This window comes from Aptenodytes forsteri, unplaced genomic scaffold, assembly GCF_000699145.1.
Source record: "Aptenodytes forsteri isolate BGI_AS27 unplaced genomic scaffold, ASM69914v1 Scaffold166, whole genome shotgun sequence".
Classification (NCBI taxonomy): Eukaryota; Metazoa; Chordata; class Aves; order Sphenisciformes; family Spheniscidae; genus Aptenodytes; species Aptenodytes forsteri.
Window position 1 is genome coordinate 7,302,330 of NW_008796110.1, and position 24,265 is coordinate 7,326,594.

Consider the following 24,265-nt stretch of genomic DNA (forward strand, 5'->3'; position numbering starts at 1 on the left):
ATCCACTAGAAAACTGGAATTTGGTCTAAATTTCTTATTATTATTATTATGTTCCAGCATTCTCTGGTTGTTATTATTTTGTCTACTTCCTGGCTTGTGTACTTGCCTTACCTTGGTTTTCCTTTTCTTCTTTTAAGGTTGTTTAGTTTTCATTATGATGGCAGATTCATCTTTCTTTTCCTTCACAGTTTTATTCTACCTATTTTCTTGGTGAAGATCTTTATTTTTGCTTTCAAGTATTCTGGCTAGGAATAGAGGGATACCCAAAATACCTTCTAAATAGAAACTGAACATGTTCTTTCCATTGCTTAGTCTTCTGACAGCTTTTTATCGAGCCCTAATTTTTTCTACTTACATTATCAGCCTAATCTAGCCAGTTGGTCTAACTTTTCTAATTTTTCTTAGTCATAGTGTTTTCCTCTTTTGTAATCGTATTAAACCCAGTTCTCATTTTGCGCCTATTCATCCTGAGTCAGCATTTCCTGCTCTTCCCACTACTCTGAACACTGCCTCAAAGCTTTCCAGCAAATAGGAGGATAATGCCATCTGCAAATCTCAGGTGACTTGAGTATTCTCCATTGATACTGCTATGCCTAGTTTCTCATTCGAGGTTTATGGAGACCTTCGTGCAGGAGAAAAGGGGGTTGGTGATATAATTGAAAAGGACCTTTTCACTTACCTTGTCAAATGTAAATTTCAATTCAACTGCAGTATAAATGTTTTTGGAGAGAGAAAATCTACAATAACGTAAAGTGAACCTTTGGAGGCGAAAATGAAACTTTAGTAGTCCACATTAAAATCTTGCTTCAGGAATTGAAAATGTGGGTTACCTTTAGCTGGGCTGGAGACTCATGGATTAATGTGACAAGCTAAATTCTTCTGCTGGAGATCCAGCTGTGGGGAGGGACAGCAGGAATTCTGCACTTCAGGTAGTGGGATTTTGTAATCTTTAGGGAAGGATACCTTTGCCCATTATAGAGACCATCCTGACTGTAACAGTGAGCTGTGCACTCGTGCAGCTGTGGTCAAAGAAGCAGGGACAAGGCAAACAAACAGCTCAGAGACCAGCACAGCTACAGTCTGAGGCCACATTTACCTATGCTGTCCTTTCTGTCAGTTTTCTGTAAGAAAGCCTTCCCCACTCTGGCAAGCAGTTATGCATCCATTAATTCAGCGGGATGGTCCTGAGGGCCACCAATGTAAGGATAAAATCTGGACTTGACTGAGAAAAATAAGAGTGTTACCAAAATGTAACCATCTTACATATATGCTCTGCATATAGCTAAGGAAAAGGTAATGAGCCCCAGTAAATCTCAGTAAATTGTGGTGTTAAACTGCTTTGAAACAGTGCTGAATAAACTGGGACTGTGAACAGGGTTGAGCATAACCCTAGTGTTTGATGTTGAAGATAATTATCTCATTCTAGATTATAATAATGAAAGACTGTAATAGGAAGAGTTCCGCCTCTGTGTTTAGGCTTTGTGGCCTTTTGAACGGCAACAGTGGTGACAGACTGACAGAACGATTGAAGGAAACTGCTAACATGGCCATACTATTATGCTATTGATTTCTTTCAACATCTGTTCCTCAGTTAATAATGCATTTAAGACACAGATAGGAAGTTACTTTCCTTAAAAGTGTTGTATCATTTCTTCTTCTTTAACTGAAATTCCAGCCAGAGTTAAGGAAATACCCTTATGAACCACTTCTCCTTTCTCTCCCTCGAACCAACTGGATATACACAAAGAGCGACAGACATTATTCATGGCCAGATTTGTACTAGTCTTTTCTTGTTTGCTGTGCTGTGTTCAGGTACCTGGGCTCTGGGGCGATGCTGTTTTGTAGAAGTGATAAAACTGATAGAAATCCAGCCACTGCCGGTAGGTAACTATGCTGGCAAACCAATGTTTCTGCACTTTAACTGTGTGATGAATATCAGGCTGATCGGCTCTTGCTTTATTTTGCGTGGGTGACAGAATCACAGTTTTATCTGCCATCTTCTTAAGGCAGACCAAAGAGACTACCGTTTGCCTTCTTTCCATAACATGGCCTACTGATTATGCTGATAAATGCTAATTAACTCACTTGATAATTAAATAAATTTGTTAATACTAATAAACTCACTAAATCTTAGCATTAACATTCATACCACTTTGTTGCAGTACAAACACTGTGACATGTTTTCCTGCTGAAAGTTCTGTGGCAAAATACTGAAGACTTTAAAATACTGTTATCATTATTAAATATTCTTACTTTCAACTAAAAAACGTAATTTTGGGGGCAGAAAGATTTCACACAGATACGCAGCTATGACAATCATTTTTCTAGGCAATTCTAACAACTTATTTTTAACTTGTACATTCCTTTCCACATTAGGACCGTTGCATTTGAAAGACTTGTTCTGTACAATACAGCTTATAATTAATGCTCTTAATAATGACTTACCAGTAGTAATCTTTAATTCCATATTCACACAGAACTCTCATTTAAACTAAGTGGGAGTTCCTCTTGATTAATCCCAGTAAAATCAATCATCTTTTGTTAATTAACGTTTTTATTTAGTGGATATTGGCTGAAAACTGTTGAATAGTTTGAGCTTACCCTAATATCACTCCTCCAGCTCCTATTCTGTAGTGTCTACTACGTGAGCAAATGTTTGTTGTACCTGAATTGAAATGGAAATGCTGTGAAGTACAACCCTGACACCAAAGGACATGTACTTGTTTCTGCTAGGCTGCCTTCTGATTCTATTTATGGTGTTTTTACAGCAGTTCTTGTTCTAAAGGTTTTTAAAGGCTGATTTCAGAATTTAAGTAATTATAAAAGGAACTGAATTTTGATCTGTTGTACATTAGAAATGGTATTAATATCTTCTCTTTTTTTTTTTTTTTTTTTTTTTTTTTTTTTTTTTTTTTTGGCTAATTGAGTTACTGCTGTAATTGAGTTACTGCTGAATGGAACATGTTGTGAACTAAGATTAGTTTAAATACATGTCAAAAGGCAAGACTGCTTGCCCAGTTCAGTACTGAAAGTACCGTTTATGCTATTTTTGTGAGATTTCCAGTCAGCTGCGGAGTACAGCAAAACGTGTTTGGAGCCTGCACTCTGTAAGTGTTCCCTGAATGAATTCTCCACTTCCCTTCTCCTCTTTAGTAGATATTCATCGGTGTTAGGCTGAAAAGCATCTTTTCAGACTCAAACATGCAAAACATATTTTAACACAAAATGGACCAGGTGGATTTAAAAAAATGCTCTTAACAACTGATATGAAATATTTTTTGTTACTTTTTTCTCATATAGCTATCCTTGATGTGCCATTCCTGTTTTTGACAGAAACATCACCTACTGCTGTCAGTTAACCCAACCTGCTCCCCTTGTATGAAAGCACACTTTGTGGCCAGATCCTAAGCTGGCTTAAAATGATGTTGCTGCCTTGATTTCACAAAAATCATGTTGTGAAGCTGAACCTAAGATGCCTACTTTGAAAGCTTCCCCCCTTGCCCTCTTTATCATTCGGAGACTGAGGAAAGCAATAGAAAGCACATTTCCTAGGCTGAAGCTGGTTTTGTCTGTGTCTGTACAGAAGCTATAACCCTTCACAGACTTAAAATAACTTGTCCAACAGATTAGCCTCCCTGATGCGACTACCTCACCAAACCACCTTATGCCACCAGCTTTGTTTCCTCTGTTCTTGCAGTGGATGGGCTGGGGTGTGCATACCTCAGTACAGTTTGTTTTCAAAATGAAGGAGGACTGAAACACACAAAAAGGGGTTAGTAGTAAGCAGTGCTGTCATCTGGTGGTGAAATTGTTACCACTTTTAACAAACTGATCATACTTTTCAACCAATGGGTTTCACTTTTTCGGGAAAGTTGATGTAGTCCCCTTGGCATACAGTCATGAATCTTTCATATTAGAAATAGGCAAAACCAGTGGTTTCATCCTTTTGTACTTACTCTTTTTTTTTGAAGAATAGCACACCAGAGGTAAGCTTACTGTGTTCAGGTTTTGTCTTTTTCTGCTTTAGCTTGTGCTGCCAAAACATGACAAAGTTATTGGAAAGCACATTATAAATGTTATTATTTGTGTGCAAACACTACTTGTCCAATGGAATGAAGAAGTAAGGACAAAAAGACATACCCCTCCCTCAGAAATATCAGCATACTCAAATGCCAAAGTACTACTTTCTCCTCTTACAATTTTACCATCAGTACTGTTTTCCACATTATATTTGGTATCCATATCCTTACATACCAGGAAAATACACTTTTCAGATCTAGCTTCTAGGATTGTTTTGCTGTCTGTAACTGAACAGGAGGGATATTACTGCCATCATTGCATCTCAAATGATACAGTGTCTGCTCACCTGGGGAGCCAGAAAAAATGTGTAGCACACAATAAGAAACTTATTACTTCATACTCCCTCTTCACACTGTTTAAGGCTGACTGCTCTCTGAGTTCCCTTAACCTTTAAAGTGAGATACAAGTGAGAAAATGATAGTTGTCACATGAAAACAATTAGAAATCAAAGAACAAATCAGAGTCTTTTGAAACTATTCAGGAATTTACTAAGGTAGCCATCACACCAGTGATCTTTCTTCTTTCGGTTCACTCATTTTGAAGTTCAGCCACCTGACTTTCTCATCTACACATAAAGGTAGTACACACACTGACTGGTTCTCTCCAACGTTAGACCTATATTCCAGACTTTACCTATGGATAACAAAATAGACTATATGGATCTTCATAATACAGTCATCTTTTGTCTTTTCTGAGTGCTTTCATCTGAAGTTAAATAGTTAAAAATGCTGACATTAAAATATAAAATTTCATGTCTGCAAGCATTTTCATTAATCCTGATCCCTATATCAGCCTGTGTTATATGAATCCTATATTTTGGAGTAGATTTCTTTTTGACGTACGGTATTTGTCAGAAAATCTTGAATCTCTGAAAATAATACATCATTCTAGTTACGGATTTCCCATGCTGCTATAACTGTAATTTTTATGGATCTGTGTTAGTTGTTGCAGTTGACAAATACAGAAGAACTTTTAATGCTGTTATTTTGTTTCTTCTACAAGGACCGAACAAATTGCACTGGTGGAAGTTCATTAGCAGACGATTTTTAACTAAAAACCAGATGATTGTACTTTCCATATTAAAAACTGATTTTCCTTGAATACCTGTGTGATACCCTCTTTTCCATTTAATAGCATCTTATTCACTGACCTAATTTGAATGACTTCTGGAGATAGAGACAAGTAGTTAAGTAAAGGTATCAGGACCTAGCTCTTTAAACATAGCACAAAAAGTTTCTTTCCATTCTTCAAATGCAAGAGTCACATTTGCTGTCCTTTAATAACACCAGCAATAAAGAGGAACTGGAACAGTAAAAATTTATTATATTCACAGATCTCACGAATCAATGAGAGCATGGACAGGGTCACTGTGCAGAGTCAAAGTAAGGATATTAGCCGGGGTTTCATAATTTAATTGTGGTCCATTGTTATGCTTGTGTGGCCCATTAACTGTAGTGGTTGGTTTTCTTCACAGTTTAGATTTTCAGCTTAAATTCTAACTTAAATCAAAGGGATAGTTTTGTAAAAATACTTCCTGTCGTTTGCTTTGCTTAACTTTATAGGCTGGGTTTTTTGGGGAATGTTTAAAAAAATACTTCGTTTGCTTTGCTTAACTTTATAGGCTGTTTTTATAGGGCAATGTTAAAAACTTGAGTCTTGTCTTTCAGTGAAGACCACAAAGTCATCGAGACTCATTGTTATTTTAAAACATGACAAGCTGGCCTTAAGACCTTAGGGATCCTTTCTTCAGAAGTCAAGCTGGTGATGGATAAGGAGCCATCAGAGCTGTGTGTACCTTAACTGCAGGAGTTCAATTAAGAAGCCAAGAGTGTCTCAGGTATAGCGGTGCAAATGGAAGTGCTTGCTTTGATAATGTCTCTGTAGCTGCTCAGTGCAGGTAGTTGGCTTCCCCCAACTCATTTCTGATTGCACAAGAAGGTTAGCACGGAGGAATACCTGAAAGGACTGAGCTCCATCAATGCTCAGTGAGTGCTAGAGAATACCACAATGGGGAAATGCTATCAAAATCCCTGCGTCTGCACGGGCGTTTGACAAGAAATGGCCAGCTGTAAGATCTAGCCTCTAATAGCCACAGCCCTGAGAGCTCTGCTGCCTTTCTCTCCCTGAGAGAAACGCCGTTCTGCTGCCTATGCTGTGCAGAGAAAGTTTCCTTACCCAGCACTGGTTTTTGCAGTCTCTGCAGTTCTTTCACTCCCACATTCCTCTCGGTTTTCATAATGGTTGGCAGTGTGATGGAGAATTTCCGATTGCTTCCATCCTACCCCACATTTATAATTACCAGCTATTTTTAGACATTGAGATACCAAAATACAGAAGCAGTAGTCATTGTTGAAGACATGGCCTTTGTCAAAGAACTCTAAAATGTTTCTTCTTCAGTCTCTTCACCCTTGAAAGAACATTCACAAGTTCCTGATGAATATGATGTCAAAGGTTAAATAAGATGAAAAATAGTGCATTAGAGTCACATGAGAATTTTTTCTTAACTTGAAAGCTACTATAAGGCATCAACTACACACAGCTGTGAGTTGCCAGACTGGATGTCTTTTGCTTTGTAGTATCTCCTCATGCATATTAATGGAGAAGGTCTCATCTAGTCAGATCAAACTTTCAATAAGAAAAATATTCAAATTTAAAAATTAATTACTGTGTTTAGCTTAAGTAATTAATTGACATAATCACACACACTTTTGCAAACTAAACATTAAAGTGAACAGCTACATTATTTGGTGATAGTTTTTAAGATAGAACAGAAGTGTATAATTGCTAAGTCAAATTGAAATTTCATTTTATTATGAAATAATTTCACAAATACACTTTTCTTAAAAAGTTTAATAGAAAGAGCAGGACAAACAAACAACTGATGTTCATTTGTAATAGAAGTTAAAAAGGATTATTTCATCACTAAAAATGCTTTTTTTCCTAACCCTTAAAATCCATTTGAAAGTCCTCAGAAATAGAGCTAAAATAGTCTGTGTTGTGACTGTGTTTCTTATCTTAAAATGGAATTAGACTTTTTGGGTACTTACAGAACATTTTAATAATTAAAAAGTTCATAATTAGATGCTTATTTTCTGGTACAGTGGCTGAAAAGAACATGAAGCCCCATAACTCAAACAGTTTCAGAGAGGTGTTGCGTTCAGGAATAATGATAAATGATGCGATCCCATCAGGGTGAGAAATTTTACTTCAAAAGCTATTAAAAACACTGGAACATCCAGCATAAATGGCAAACTGTAATGAAGTCTACTGAGTTCTGTCCAGTATACTATGACCATATTTAAGCATACTATTTTGTAGCAGAGATTTAAACATTTATTAAATTCAGAGTGAATCAAAGAAAAAGTTGCTATTATAATAGCCAGTTCTCAGATCCAAAAATCCATAAAATTTAAACACATAAAGGGCTGTTAGACCACTCATTCTAATTCCTCTAAAATCACAGCTTTTGTATTCCATTCAGTTATTATCCTAGTACTCAGCTTTGAGTCCAAGAATGTGTTTGAAAAAAGTATATCTTGGATTTGGCTAATGCATCTCTTCCAGAAAGTCATCAACCCTTAGTTTGAAGAAAACAGCAGTTAGAGCATTTCCTTTTGAGTATTTCACTGTTTATTCACATAATTTCCGACATGAGCTTGCCTAACATCAGCTTGTGGCCAGGGGCTCTTGCCATGCTTTCTGTGCTAGCTGAAAGACCCTGTCACATTCAGCATCTCCCACAAATTTCACAAATCTCAATTTGACAACAAGAACATAGCTGAGTTTCTTTAAACTTTCATTGAAGCACCCTTTTCTCGGTCTTCAATTACTTCCATAGTTGTTTTCTGCATCCTTTCAATTTTTTCAACAGTGTTTTAAAAATGTTTAGGGTAGAAATATTTTTAGGATTCCATTATTGATCTCTCCCGAGCCATAAATAAAAACAGAGTAAAGCCAGGCTCCTATTCACTACTTCCTTTATGCCATTTTCCCTTTCTTGCTATAACATCACCTGGACACTCCTGCTGAGTTGCTGATTTGTTACAACCCCAAATTCTTTACAGACTCATTGCTTCCAGCGTTTTCTCCATTCAGTTTTCTCCATTATTGCATCCTGTATTTCTTCTTCCAGCATATGCAGATGTGTATTTGGCTGACTGGGAACACATTTTCTTTCAATGGGATCACTGCTCTAAAAAATATTTATTCTTTTTAGTCGGTTTTATTTTTCATTAGTCCCAAATCGCTGATGGAAACATTAGTAGTACAAGACTGAAGAGCCCCTCTTTCTAATGCCGAGCCTTTGCTGATTACTTTCTTATGCATGTTCATTAGCCAATTCTTAATCCAGTTAAAACATGCTTTATTGATATTGTGTAGTGCTATATTTTTAATTAGAATATTGAATGATACTAAGTCAAAAGGCACACAAAAGTTGAAGTGTATTATACCTACATCGTTACCTTTGGCAACCTAACTTGAAATCTCATCAAAGAACAGAAGTAGATTTGTTTGATAAGGCTTATTTTGCACAGAACTATGTTGACTAGCATTAATTATATTCCTATCTTTTAATAATTTATTAATTGAATCTCTTTTCAGTTTTCCTATTATTTCTCCCAGGACTGATGTTGGGCTAAGCAGCCTGGGACTACAGGTATCACCTGCTTGCCCTTAGTGGAATACCAACACAAGATGTAGCACTGCTACCTACTGGAATATCATTGACATTGTTCATACCTCCTTTAGGTCCCCTAAATATGCCCTCTTTCTTACTTTTGGCATGCTAGGTATTCTTTTATTAATGGAAAAAAAATCTCATCAGCAAATGTGGAAGTAAAATAGTTTATGTAAATAAACTACTGAAAGCCTAGTTACGCCATTGTGCAATATATTAGAAGTGAAAGTAAAATTAGCGTGAATGTAGGAAAAGATGTTACACAACTCTACCACAGTTTTACAACATGATGATGTGTGCTCAAATTAGAAAGAGCAATTGAAGAAGTTTGAATATGCATCTGTCATTCTGAAAGGCTGTTATGTTCTTGTTCTCAGAACTGGCTTGTCAGTGAGATATAAAATAGAAATAGGTACAGTCAGTTACATGTGCATTGGGTTCTTTTCTGGATTACATAATCCATCTCAAAGTGTTCATTTCTGTTCTAGCTTTGTTCTGGTGGAATTATAATATTTGAGTTTGGGCTGGATGCCTTTGGCTCCCTGCATGCTTGATGTTTCTGGTTCTGCATAGGCTTTAATTTTACTATGATTAGGAAAGCCAGATAATAGACAAAAGCAGTGCCTAGGAGGGAGCAGATAATCTATTTATGGTTCAACTTTATGCTGTCCTTCACTCCTCAAATAACCTGAAATAATTAGCATTTAAAGTACATGGCCACAGCCGCTGCAAGAGAATGCCTGGGAGGAGAACCAGCACTTCATCTGCACAAATTTGTCACCTTGTTACACCTTGCACACACAACAGTCGAAAGAGTCTATATAACTTCAGGAGCACTTGACAGGAAGGGTCAGGTCACTGACTATACCAAGAGCTAGAGCAGGTGTGCCAGTAGGAAAACACTAAGTCCTGGGCTGTGTCTGAGGCTTGTCTGAGCCAGGATCTGGATCGTCAGGTGGTTGCTGGGTGCCTATTTCTGCTAGGGATTCCCAGAAATCAGGCATATCAACGAGCAAGGTCATCCATTTCACAAAAAAATAGGAAGGCAGAGAGACATTTAGTAGAAAACGATCTGCTGAGAGCTAGAAAATATGCTTTATCAAATCACACTGCTTAATTTGTGTCAGAGACGAGAACCCAGATTCCATGGAGCCGCCAGGTTTTTGGATGCTCTACCCTGAAAACCATCTCAGAGTCTTCCTTTAAAGCTGTTCTGCTTTAAACAAATGATTAAATATTCATTGGCCCAGAGAGAGGAAAAAAAAAAGGTAACCCTATATTCGGACTGTTGTGGCAGTAAAGGGTGTGTCAGCATCAACATTGCAGGTCCTTGGTCCAAAGAAGCTTTAATGATTTTATATATGGGAGGACTCCTAGACTGTAGAGATTCACATACCCTCACCTTAAAATTTCACATAGTCTCTGATAAAATGTTCTCACAGATTATGGGAACTCCTCAAAAGATGAGGAATTAGAAAATTAGTCTCCCAACACTGCTAGAGGATACCATACTGGGGTTATTGGGTGAAATAAGGATGCTTCTACTCTAAAAATCTTTTTTATTTTTTCAATTTTCTGTAGAAGAACCTTATCTAATGGATCTAAGATATGCACATGGTCAAGGTCTCTAAGCAGCTAAGTGCATGTTGCTCTGGGCTGTTTTACTTGTGGGATTTCTTATGTGTAGGAGTGACCTTCCAGTTATTTTGCTTTTTGCATTTATTTCACTGAACCCCTAACCTGATACCATTTTTTTCCCAGACTTAAAAATTATTATCCAAATTTTCAATATTTAGACTACCAATTCAAATTTCCCTGGCTATTTCTAGATGTCTTTTGCTTTCTCAGGTGCTCAGGGCCTTGTCCAGTCAAATTTTGAAAATCTCCAAGGATGGAGATTCCACAACCTCTCTGGGCAACCTGCACCAGTACTTAGCCACCATTGAAAAGAAGCTCAAAATCAAGTCAATGTTTAAAGTTTGTAATTACAGGAATAGTTATTTAAAAGAGTTTGTTTAATCTAAAATTTTTAGAAAACCTAAACTGAGCTTAATAATACTGATATAAGATAATAAAACACATCCAGCATCCCAGTGGAGAATAAACCAATCATACTTGGTATTTGACACTTGACTATTGGTTTTATCGTTAAATTTAAATTATTAAGTTTTGAGTTTCTGCTCTTATTTCACACGTATTACAGGGCAGTTTTAACTGTCATTTCTAATTTTTGAGAGCTTGACTTTGCAATCTTAGTATTCCTTTGGAATAGCATGACTTTTTCTCCATTTATTATACGCTAGCAGTATGAATGTAGAAATAAGGGTCCAATTCTGCTTTGTCTTTACACAGTGGCTTGACTTTCAAAAGTGCTTTACTTCTTGTTATTAGCATTGACTTCTAAGACCTATTTAGATATATAAAGATGATCAGGGATTGCAACTTTAGGTACTTTTTGAAAATCAGGGCATAGATCCCTTTTTAACCTCAGTGGTTCTGCTTTGTAATGTCTGCAACTGGCACAGTAAAGGGGATGGAGAGGTTTGCAAAAGCATAGCAACAGATCCCATCAGAGAAGCTTTAAATTCTTTTCCTATTTGTGGAAGTTCAGGACAGTACTGACAGGATATAAGCACTGAAAGAATATCATACAAAATAAGCACTCCTGATAAACTCGATTTTTAACTTAGTCAGCAGCTAGCTGATTGTCTTTCACAGATCCTCCCCCCACCCTGGTGGGATGGCCCTGTGGTAGTTCACTAGGAAATGGGGCTGCACAGAAGTTTCAGTCTGCCATGAACAATCTGAAATCCAGAGAAAGCAAAAAGCAAGCCATTGGCTTTTCAGCAATCTTCTTGTGGCAGAACCCACTTCCTTACTAAAATTCCTTATTAAGAACAAACTTTGAAACAAGGTAGTATAGACTTCAGACACTGCAAATTTCTTATGTTTCCCATTTAATTTGAAGATATTTGATATTCTGGATTTCGTGCTTCAGGTAGGCCTGTAGAATTTCTAAGACAACAATTTGTTGCTCATTACAGAGTGATCATCAGCTTCATTTAAGAGAAAAAAGCAGCTGGGCTGAAATGCGGTAGATGGTAGATGCATTTGTAGCCTATGCACTGATCCCACTCCTATTTATGCCATGCAAAGAAGCTGTGCCTTCAAAGGTGTTGATTGCAGTGCTCTGCATTGCTGGAAAGAGATCTTCATCAGTTTAGGCACTGCAAGGGTCAGGGTAGTAGTCACTTTGCGTGGATTCATTCAATGACCCTAGAGTCCAGCACAAGCACAAAGTGTCCGTGGGTGCTTCTGAAACAGCAGCAGAAAACAAGGGTGCACAGCAAATCCCTGCTCTGGCCATACAATGGGACATATTTTCTTTCCCTCAGCACATTGCATTTCGCCCAAGATCAATACTCTTGTTAAACTGGCATGCAGTAGATTCTGTGTTTGGATTCCAATTTAAGAAACTGCTTGAGTGTCTAACTTTCAATATGAGCTGAAGCTGAAGGAGTAAATAGATGCATAAGAATCTGAATGATTTGGGATGGTTTTACATGTATCCTTACACATGATAAATCAGAGCTTAAATTAACAGTACATTATACACTTTCTAAAACTAACACAAAGATCTCAGTTAAGACAAGTGCTATCATGATTTAAGTAAATCCCAAACACACTTGTCATTTTTAAGACCTTACATGGGATGCATACCTTCCTAACATAAAATAGGGGAAAACCTAAACAGTCTATTTAAAATTTTATATCAATATTTTAATGGAATATTATTTAATAACATTAAGGCTTACATCAAAATAATTAATATTATATTCATTACTGCATGGCTTAATCTTTTTTATATGACTAGAAAATTAGTTTAAAGAAACATAATTAAAATAATTCTAGACATGCCACCATAACATGATTAAAAATAAAGTAGGTACTGCAATATTGTACAAAAATATAGCTAATTTAAATGCAAACCCCTTTTATGGGCTATTTATCTCTGCGTATATATGTTAGGGGAATTAAAAAGAAGTTTGTTTAAACGACTGATAAAAAGAAGTTTGTTTAAATGACTGAAATTTTTTTTGAGAAAAAAGGGCTGCAAAGCAAGTCCTGCTATTATTTAACAAATATTAATCATGCTTACACAGAGGCCACTTGAGAAAAATTTATTACAAGAAATTTGTGACCAGTCATGCCATAGGAAGAGGAGAAAGCCACAGGGCTGAAATGACAGTAAGGTTTGTGTATGCAGTGCTCCTTTGGTAGTTAAATTGCAGGAATGTGACATTGATCTGAAATGGGAGCTGTTTGAAGTAGCAACTGTCAATCTCTGTAATCAAAGGATGGCCCAAAGTCTTAGCCATTTTGGCATGACCACTCAGTTTATAAAGTCCTACCAACTCAAAAAGTGGTCTTTCCTCAAGAGGCACTTCAAGAAGACTGTGCAGTTTGAGGATAGTGAACAGTCATCCAGGACTATAGCTTGGACCCCCCTTTTTTTTTTTCCCCAAAAGTGCAGCAATGCCTCATTTAACTGGCTGTACTTATTACAAGGTGAGCCAAATGTGGATTTAGGTATAAGTGAATGTCTGCTGCTGTTGATATTACTTGAAGTTGGTTGGATTATGTTTTTCTTTATACATTTATTTACTCTTTCAAGTACCAAAGAGTAAATACACTGTGATATTAATTTTAGAGTACATATATATTTGTGGATTTAATTGTAATGATCAGTGATTTCAACAGAGGTCATTCTTAAATGAGAAGAGAAAAATGTGTAGCATACTTCTGGTCTTTTCTCATGATCATGTTTATCTTTTCTAATTCTATTTTTCTTTGATAGTTATTCAGAAGGTTTATTAGCTGTGTTAGGGGAAAATAGGACACAAATAAGAAATGTGTAAGGGTGCAAAACTGAAAAAAAATATTTAAAGTTAATAATAAATCTATCCAAGTGTTATTAAAGCTAAATCTATTGTTTTGAAGTTTTTTAAGTGAACATATGGGCAAATACTGGTACCAGTAACTTGAAACTTTAGCAATTATTTCCATTCCTTCTCAGGTACAAACACACTTGGAAAATCAGTCTAGATACCACATACAGCAAAGCCAGAGGCACCAGGTGAAGCAGTATCTGACCCTTGATACCAAGCTGTCCAGCCAGACGCTCTCCCTCTCCCACTCCCACACAATCCAGCCCACGGGAGTGACCTCCATTTTGAGAAACGGACACATGCCTCCCGTCAGCGATATTGGCACACCAGAAAGCCCCGTTACCAAGCTTCTGGCCCTTGGAGGAGAACATGAAAATGCGGTAAGGCTGGGCTGGCGAAAGGAATGGGGAAATGGGCTTTGCATACTTCTAGAAAAATGTTACATGACCCACATTGTATTGGTAGTGGGCAAGAGATGACTTTCTTTACTTTCATGGGGCCTTCAGTTGCAGCACTTGCTCCCTGAATCCTTTTGGATTGCGTGAGAGATTCCCTTGAATGCCTGTGAATAGCTTATTGCATGATCAGGCTTCTAAATTACTGCCAGTTAAAATGTACTGTTGCATCTTTTTATCTATGTGTCATATATTGCTGTATGTTTTTTGAATATGTACTTTGCAATGCAAAACATTTTTTTTTCCAGATGAGAGTTATTCCTGTCTAAAAGTATTATCCTATCTGCATAACAGAGTTAAATACTGATTACCTTAAAGACATAACTGAAAGAATCGCTCATTCATTTTCAGTTAGCTGATATATCTACATATAGGTTATCTTGGGTAAATTGGCCTAGATATGCTAACTTTAGTGCCACCATTGATTTTAGTAGAGGTACAGCTATTATACAATGTCAGATTCTCAGCCAGTGTGAGATGTAGATCATTATGCCCTTTAATATTTCAATAGATTTCAAGAGAGAGTGTTTATTAGGCAAAAGGAGAATTCCTACAGAAATAAGAAATGGAGATGCTGTATCATATCTTGGGCTTTAGCAGAACAATACACTGTCACCCATTTGAGCATTTGGATGTTATACAGCTAAGCATGAGGAAACTGAAAAAAATAAATCCAACGCTTCCTGGAGAGCTCATCTGGGACCCCTCCATTCCTTCTGCATTGACAACTGATATTTTATGTCAGGGTTATGGATTACTGGAGCCACTAGTCTGCAAAGATTGTTTTAGATGGCCTTTGTGGAGGCCTCTGTGGTCACCTCTGTGCTGGCAAGCGCAGCATGCAGGAGCCGCTCTCAGGCACTTTGGGTATCTGACCAGGAACAACTGGTGCCTGCCCTAGTACCATATTAGTAAATAATACAGAGCCAACACACAGGTTGGTGCACTGAACTGTATTCATTCATATTGTCTAATCGCTGGCATTTCCTGGCATCCTTTTGGCCCATATTGCTGGCATTTCCTGGCATCCTTTTGGCCCAGACAGCACTTTCCTAAATAAGTCTGGGCACAAGTCCTCAGACAGCACACGCCTGGTTTTTGGACAGGGAGAGGAGTGCACGTATGAGCTGTGCTGGGCCACGTGGCCTAGAAGTCTGTGTTGAAAGGTCCCTGGCCTGTGTGATACTTTATTTCTTTGCACAGGACCCTCTACATTTCCTTCAGCTACAGCTCTTCAGACGGCTCCCAAGAGCTGCTTGAAAAGCCTCAGAGCATGAGTCAACTGCTCCTGCAGACGGTAGAGTTAACAGTGACAGGTTCATCACGGGATCTTTCCCAAAGTTATTTTGTGAATGGAATCAGACCAAAATTACCATTGAAAACTCATGCTGTACCGTGTCCAAATCTACGTATGTCTATATACGTCTGCAAAGAATTCACTGTTTCATCCCAAGTAATTAATTAGCTATTCCATCTGCTTCGGTAGCTTTTGATCCAGATTAGAACAAAAGCGGGCCCAGAAGGCTGGCTGGAGAAGCATGCAGTGTACTGCCAAACACAACACAAACCTCTGCCTGCTGAATCTTGAGAGTAGTGTGTAACACCAAATCTTGAGTGACTCACGCTCTTGCAGAACCACAGGTTCCTTTCAGCCTTCCTGCACCAATGCAACAATACACTGTGGATATGACACATTTGATGAAGGTGGCAGATCACAGTTACAACTTAGCAATGCACTCCTGTCATCTGATCTTGGTGTTGCAATAAGGGGTTAAAAAAGGGGAATGGGCTGGTGTTTGGGAGGAAAGAACTAACTTGCTAAACCACAAAAACTGTTTTCACAAGAAGCAAAAAGTGTGAATACTGTGTAAAAGTGCTTGAATTATTTGAATTTTAAGATATAAACTTCTGAAATTCAGTTTTATTGACGTATTAAATACTCAAAATTATTTCCTCTGTATTTTCAGAATAGCATTGTTTCCATTATTATTTTTAATGATTGGTCTTAAAATACTATTTTATCAGATGGAAGAGGTGATTGAAGACATAATCAATATGGAATCAAGTTTTAATGATGAAGGGATAGGTTGTTCTGAAACTCCTCTACTAATGCAAAGAACTGTAAGTATTTTGTGGAATTTCATCTTGCTGTTTATAATAGAGAATGTCATTGAGTCATTCAAGCACGTGTCACACTTCAGAGGCTAAAGCAGTACTATCAGTGGATTATTCTCATTTCCCTTCAGTTGCTTGTCTTTTTGTCAAGAAATATTACAGGAAAGGGTTCCAGTGTGGTGGGACACAGCTGTTTTAAATGGTCTGAATAGCACTGGGGGTTCTAGCCCAGCACCAGGTCCGGTGCATAACCCATTGGAGGTACTAATTCCCATGCAGGACTATGGATATGAGGAGTCTCTAGACCCTAGAAGGCCTTTTAAAGTCTTGCTTAAATATCCATCTACTTCATCTATAAAAGTCAAAGCTTCCCCATGTAATAGTTTCTACAGTACAGTATTTTCTTCAATGTCTTATGCTGAAGCAAGGGTGGGCTCTATTTCTTGACTTTCATAAAGGTAAGTTGCACTTAGTCGAATAATTTCAAGAACAAAGATGAGAAATGTCACTTTTCAGATGAATTGTTTTATAAGAATAATTGTAGCAACCTGTTATAATTTTGTAATGTCTTTTTGTAAAGAAGTGACAGAGGATTAACAAAGGCTACTTACATTTCCACATATGCTACACATTTGAAGAGGGAGGATGGAACTTTTCTGGATACAACAACGCATAGAGGATTATTATTTGTGAAAATAACACCTATCAATAACTGTAATGCAACACACTTTATAGAAGGGATGTTCTTTGTTCTCTCAACCCCGATTTATCTTGGGAACCTTTTTCCACAGATTTTGTCCTCAGGGCCTTAAAATGGGTACTGATAAAGGGAAACTTCACTCCGGTGAAGGCAGAAGGATTTTCACAGGCTTTGACAGCCTACAAAGCTCATTTCGGAATACAGAGTCAGGTGCTTGCTCTTAATCACCCACTGGAGGAACATCTTTTTCTGACTATAGAACATCACTGGCTACAAAAATACATTGAGAGATAAGATCTCTAAGCCTCTGTGTTGCCCACTACATAGTCCAATATTAATGGCAATTAATAGTTCCGTGAATACCTGGCATTTGCATGCCAGCTACAGAACTAATAGAGTCAGCCTGATTAATACATACCTCAGTACAGAACATAGCAAAGAAAGGCTCCCTGGGGAGTGAATTAATATTTTGGCTCAAATTAACATGAGGCAGGGGAGGATCCTTTCAGGTATGGTACTGTGGGATGGTGGTGAGAGGCATGAATTCTGGGTTTTGGATTAGACTCACACTCCCTTAACACCTTTTAAAACTGGATGATGTTAATCTATGCTAATTCCAGCCTCATTAGCCTTTATCTTCAGCCATGAAGGACATATCTCTCTAAAATGTCTTGAATACCCTGTTCTTGATGAGCAAGGAAATATGCGGTGACTTTTTGGCCTAGCTGGTATCTTACCTGCAAAGATTTGAGACTTCTGCAATGCCTGTGGGCCAGGTAATTGTATTTAGATTTTTGTTTGTGCTGAGGAAATAACCAGGCTGCTAGGTAAGCCAGGGAATAGTGTGTATTTCCAAATCTCTCTGTGCAATACCATGGCAAAACGAAGCCTGCCTCCAACAAGGCATGCGAGCTGCGCCAGTGTGGAAGCAATCAAGCAGTGTCTCTGCCTCTTCTGTCTTCTCTTTTGGCAACGTGTACTCCAAAAATATATGAAAGAAATGGGCAGATGGAAGTGGTTTCAGGCATTTAGCTTGTGACTCAGGGTTTTATGGCATCTTTCAGGCAACATTCTAAACCTGCCTGCAAAATTGTGGTCATAAGCTGTGCAATAGAGAAAGATAGAAAGGCAGGTAGAAAATATGTTCTTTAGATCCAGTTTTTCGTCATCACATCAAACGTAATAACATTTTCTTTATCTGAGTTAAAAATGTACATATTACAACAGTGTTGGACTAGGAGACATGATCAGGAATGAGAAAACACCTAATTCTCCTGAGAAGAGGAACTGGGGTTGTGCTGTACTTAAACAGAGGTTCATATTACTTCTTATGTACTTCTGCACAAGGCGCCTGGCTATGGTGGCTGCCATCAACATAGAGTAAGTGAGATCGCAAATGAGACTGGGTTGCCCACGTGCCTGGCTGATTCGGTGTTTGCTTCCTCCTTACACTTCTCCAGTGTAATGCTTAAGTATTTTTAGGATTGCATCTTAGATTTTTCCCTTCTTGGCATTGTCTTGAATTTGTCCAAACTGTGCAAAGTAGTTTCTCTAAAATTCTGAAAAAATCTGAGTCTCCTGGTTTTCTGAATATCGTATAAAGCTTGAGTTTTTTTCAGCAAAATCTTTTCTTGAACAGGCCAAATTCATGAAGCCATTTTATTTTCTCATTTTTCTCAATAGATAGTGGCTGATATTAGAGACTTTGCAGTGCTGCCTGTTGTGTGTTGCAGTGAATTAATGTTTGCTTTAGTTAGATGCACCCATGTACCATTTTAATGGCACATTAAATGAGGACATTGAATTCTATGAGACCACTCATGTGAATAATTGCTCAGAGGCTCATTGTCTGACCCTGAATTAATGAATTACAGTCATGTATTAGTAGAATCAGAGAAGTGAAAACAAGAACATCCCTCCATCTCTCATTAAAATTATTACAGCTTCTGAAGAGTGGATTGTCTGGCTTTTATTGTGTTTGGCCCCAAATTCATAATTTTATAAAACACTCTGGTTTTGGGTGGCAACTTAAGAATTGCTCAAAGTAGGGAATTCTCTGGCTGTGTTTCTATTGCTCTTAACAGTACCCTAAAGGTAGAAACCTACTTTTTATAATTTTTTTTTGGAAGTTGAGTTGAAGTACAAGACTAGGTCCTCCCTATATGCAAGAGGTCTTGATTCTTTTGAAAGTATTTGTAAACTCAGTTATATCTTTGTCCAGAAAATATAGCCGAAATCAAATCATAACTATTCTTATGAACTATCACTTGATGAAAATTGTTTGTTCACCATGAAGAAGGTAGGATTTAATAAAGAAAACTTGAAGATACCAATTTAAAGTCATTTTTCCTTGTCATAATCATTTAGTCTTATGAAACTCTTTACTAACAGACAGAAACGTATTTATTTATATTGTAAGAAATCCATTTCTTCTCTGAATATCATATTAGGAGCAACAGGTTTCTTCCTGACCTTACAGGAATCATTAAAAAAATGAAACAAAGAAAATATGAGTGAGTATGAGCTAAATAATGTTATGTATGTCAGATATGGTGACAAACATTTGAAAAGTAAACATTTTTCGTTTTTATCAGACTTTCATTCTTATTCAAAATCCCTACAGTCTATTCAACATTGTGTAGTGAATTTAAAGTTTATTAACCTCCAAATGCTCAGAACACAGGAAATGTGGATGTGCAGGTCTGTTAGTGTAAAACATATACGACACCGTCATTAAAAGTTTGGGGCAAGTTCTAAAAAGCTGTGGTCTACATTCCTTTTAATATCTGAAAAAGGGAAGTTTAAGAAACATGCTGTGTCAAGGGAGATGTGGAGAGCATTAGTCACAGTGAAGAGAGCCAGAAAAGAGCAGAGTTAAAAATTAGCATCTCTGTGCTTTTAGGGTTAGATTTGGCAGCGTGTGACCTAGTGAGCCTCTACTTGTTACTAAATGTTGTTTTGTTTTGCTAATATATGTGTACAGCCCTAGGACTCACCAGAAAACCCAGTAATTTAGCAAGCACAACAGTGATCTCTGTGAAAACGTTTGGCATTTTACCAGTACTTTCATTCAGAAATAACTGCTGTAGCCTAGATAATCACTGTACAGCTACTGGGATAATATCCTCTACTTGACATGCAGTCCACTAAAACTTACATCAAAAGCATTAGGAGATTGACTGGCGTGGAATGAGAATAAAATGAGAGGATATTAATGTTCTGCAAGGGCACAGGCTTCCCTTGCACTGTGCTGGGTGGGACAGGCCGGAAAATAACGTAATTTTGTGAACATTTCCAAGGATTCTAAGTTGTCTTTTGTTCTGGTGCAGAAGAAAACAAGAGCTTTCAGAAGTATTCTTGAAGAAGCCCAGGGAGAGAGACTGTAGCAGTTAGATGGCTGGTGGTGAGAGCTAAGAAGTAGTGCAGTGTAGTGCTTGGGGTGGAGCATTACCATAAAACAGGACTTAAAAAAATCCCTCACAGTGGCCCAGCTGGTGACCTGTTGAATCAGGTGGGCTCACTGGTGCTGGAGTAGTAGGTGTTGAATGACTAAACAAAATGGAGCAGTTCCTTTCGGATCGCTTGGGAGAAAATGGAAAGCTTCTCCATGGAAAACCTTTTCACTGATTTTTTACCATGTCCAGTAGTAAATAGAGCCAAGAAAAAATGTTTTTATGTTGATTTATTCATAATACTTAAGAAATGTTTTCTTTAATTTTTCCCCTGAATGAGCTTGCCAGCAGGAATGTTTCCTGAAAGCAATGGCTTCTAACCAATAGAAAGCATAGATTTTATTATTATATATGAATAATGCACCATAAGTGTGATCTGAAGAATTATTCTCACTCAGGGAATAAAATAGCTTTGGCAGTCCTAGACAAAGCTGGAACAAATAGCTGTTAAAACAAGCTATTTTAAAAAAGAAATCTGCAAAATATTTTCCAAAATTGTTCTTTCCTTTAAAGGAAAGAAATACTTAAAGATTTGAAACAGCATTAATTCCTTCAACAGCTCCAGCTCTAACTGCATACTGAAATCATTATGGTGTCATCGGTGCTTTGAAGTTCATATCACCTCAGAGATTTAGAGCTGTCACAAACAATGAATCTGTTGTTGGGAACTTCGTCTATCTGTGAATCTAACCAAATTTCTTCAGTCCTTCTTTGAATCTGACTTGATGTATGTGGTATTTATATGCTGGGAAAAGAAGAATTAAAAAACCAAATGTTGTTGCTGTTTGTGCCATTTTAATGAAATGGCACTGCACCTCAATTGAAACCTGGTTTAATTCTTAGATAATCAGCAAATAATTACATAACACTAAAACATTATATTGGATAATAATCTATTATTATTTGTTATGATTAGAAGCAACAGCTAAGGGGCAGCAGATCCCACAGATCCCATTGCTAGTCATCTCCTGGTTGGGTGGTGTAGGAAGAAACAGAACAGCACAGATCTGGCTTGTCTGGTACTTCTGGGTTTGAATAAGGGCAGAAAGAAATAATGAACTACCTGTTGTGGATTGTTCATTTGCTGGGCCATCTCCATACAGCTCTGAATCCAAGACAGCCACTCTTTTCCTCTGCACGCTAAGGAGCTCCGTGTTGCCCAGCACTGTAACAAGGGAAGGTGTAGATTGATTCTTCTCGGCTTTCACATCTGCTTTGCTCCCTCTCCAAGAACTCAAGTGGCTGGCTGTAAGATAAAGGGGCCTCTAGTGAAATCATTAAAAGGCCTCTGTAACTGACTGGGTGTAAAGAGTGGGAGAGAGAGGAATCGCTAACAGAGAGGGGAAGCAAAAGCACCTGGGCATGCTGAAAGGCAGGGGTTTTGCTAGCTGTTAGATGTCAGGGCTGAGCTGGTGGGCCAGCCGGGCACGGGGAATGGCAGCAGCACAGGGAGTGCTGTGCAAAGGCGTTGCCTTGCAATAGGTCACCTCTTGAGGGATCCTGCAAGGTTTCACTGCTTCATTTGCATCACTTCATTCCATACATTCACAGCGCAGTTTCATTAAGATTGGGAGCTACAGTCTGCTTCCAGTCCACTTTGGAGTCAATTCCATTGTGATTGCTCCACTTCTGTCACTCTTGCAGGAAAACAGTTTATGGAGAAAATCCTCAGTTGCCCTGTGGCTCACTTGTATTTGGTCAGCTCCTTTGACATTTGAAAAAATCTTGTGTTGTACAGGCATGGACTAGAGGTTAGATCAGGACAAGACAGGATAGAGGTTTTTCTTCTTTAATTTTTATGATTCTGTTAACTACAGCTCGTATAAAGTTCTGATTGAATCTGTTAACTCTGCATTTGATTTTATGGAGACACTATTTATTGATAAAAGCACAGTGCAGTCTGTCTGCAAAATCTCACTGCTATTACAAGGTCTTTGAGGTCACAGTTTCTCATCATGGCATTAATAATTTGTATTAATTATTCGTCAAATACTGATGGTTACCATCTGGATGGATTACAAAAACTGCTGTCTCTTCCATTCCTGGAAATAATACAGAAAAAAGAAATTCAAGTAGGTATCCTCCAAATTATTTTATTCAATAATTTCTGTGATTATTCAATCATGAAGTAAAACCAGGTTTCCATTAGAGGTGCATATAGTATTGCTGATCTAGGCAGCCCCCTGCTGCATAATCGTGAGTATTTTTTATTTAGTGAATACCGAGGTCATTTGGCAACCTTTATAAGTTTATAAAATCTGCTAAAGTTCAAAACCATTTTAGAGAAAGGGCCAGAGTAAACATTACCAACCTCATTTGCTTAGGTTGGGTAACCTGAAAAGGCTGCATAACATCAATGAAAATGCTTTGTCAATCACATTCTACACTAGATTAGTCTTAAAGTCCAAGGAAGAATCAAAGTTCACCTAAGTATATAAACTTCTGTCTAGCACTCCCCGGTATCGTTTCCAAGTTTAACGAAAAAGAAAAATGAAGGAGAAAGAACAGTCGGTAGCTATTGAGGAAATAATAGACTCCTCAAAAATAAAACTGGTGAGCAAATATTTTCTTTGTCTTTCTTCAGTAGAGCTAGATAGGAAATGGTGTCTTTCAGTTGCAGAGAACTAACAAAGAAATGCACAAGCTGAGAACTCTTCAGGCCTGTTTTCTGCAGCTGGGGGTGTCTTTTGCTATCACTGCCAGTGCTTTTTTGAATGTCATACAGGTGCCAGATGAAGGTTTGTTTTCAGTATTTCATACGATATAGTAGTTTGAGGCTGAAATGGGCAGTGTACAGCTTTCTTGTATGCTCTGAGTATTCCATATAGGTTGGGTATGAGTGCTTGTAATTTACCTCATGCTGTAGAAAAGGTCTTCATAGCATAGAGCATACAATACTTTGGGTCAGGAGAAGAATTATGGTCCACTTTTACACAGCTGCAGCACTCAAAAGCTGTGCAAAATGCCCAAATAGCTCAGCTCTGTCTCTAACGCTGTAACAGCACAATGTCTAATAACCCTTCTCTATTTTGGGGGTAGACCTCTCTGGCTGAAGGGAGACAGAAGACTCAAGCTTCATGCAACTGGAGTCAATTTTTTCATAACTATGAAATGAAGGAAAAGTTCCTTTTTTCCTCTTTGGTTTTCTCTTTCGGAAAGGTAAATAGACATAAATGGAAGTATTATTCTAAAATATACAGTTGTTTGTATGTAAATACCTATTACAAACATGGTCTTCATCTCAGAGCGTAGCACATGTTAAACAGAGGTAAGAGAAAAGGATAGATAAAACAAGTTTCTAATTCTAATATGCACTCCTCACTAATTCTAAGCTCCTGTGCAGCAGAATCTGCAAGCAAATTCCTGCTGTTTGGGGCCAGCAGGCAGATTCTGTCTTATCACAAAGCCCTGATGTGCAGCCTCTGCTGCATGTCTCGTGTTGTTGTCTGTATACAGCAATGCAAGACCTGAAGTCCTTAGTAGATGACAGATAATAGAGAAGGCTACATTAAGCTCCTTGGGGTCTGTAACGTATAGGTTATGATCAGTTCTGGAGCTAAACTTTATGAATTTCTGTCAATGGCATTTACATAGGTTGTATAAAAGTCTTGTGAGCTCAGAGGCAACAACAGTGGCCACTTACTTTGTCCTCCAGGCACAGTCAAGCTTCCTACTGCAAGATAACGCTAACTTGTGGAAAATGCAGAGATTTCTTGAAGGCCATTTTGAGAAATAAACTCCTGAAAGATTCAATTGCTTTTCTTAGCACCTCCTTCTCCATCAGCCAAGGCCTTCTATGACCTTTACTATATGTGTACAGTAGTTTATGAAGTAGT

The 24,265-nt window shown here is 37.8% G+C and overlaps 1 protein-coding gene across 1 annotated transcript in view; it reads left to right on the plus strand.

Moving 5' to 3' along the window:
* Positions 1-24,265, plus strand: part of TFEC (transcription factor EC) — a 98,120-nt gene that overhangs the window by 45,022 nt on the left and 28,833 nt on the right. The window contains exons 2-3 of the mRNA XM_019474048.1: positions 13,836-14,087; positions 16,188-16,283. Coding sequence (XP_019329593.1) covers positions 13,836-14,087; positions 16,188-16,283 — 348 coding nt within the window. The remainder of the gene's footprint in view (positions 1-13,835; positions 14,088-16,187; positions 16,284-24,265) is intronic.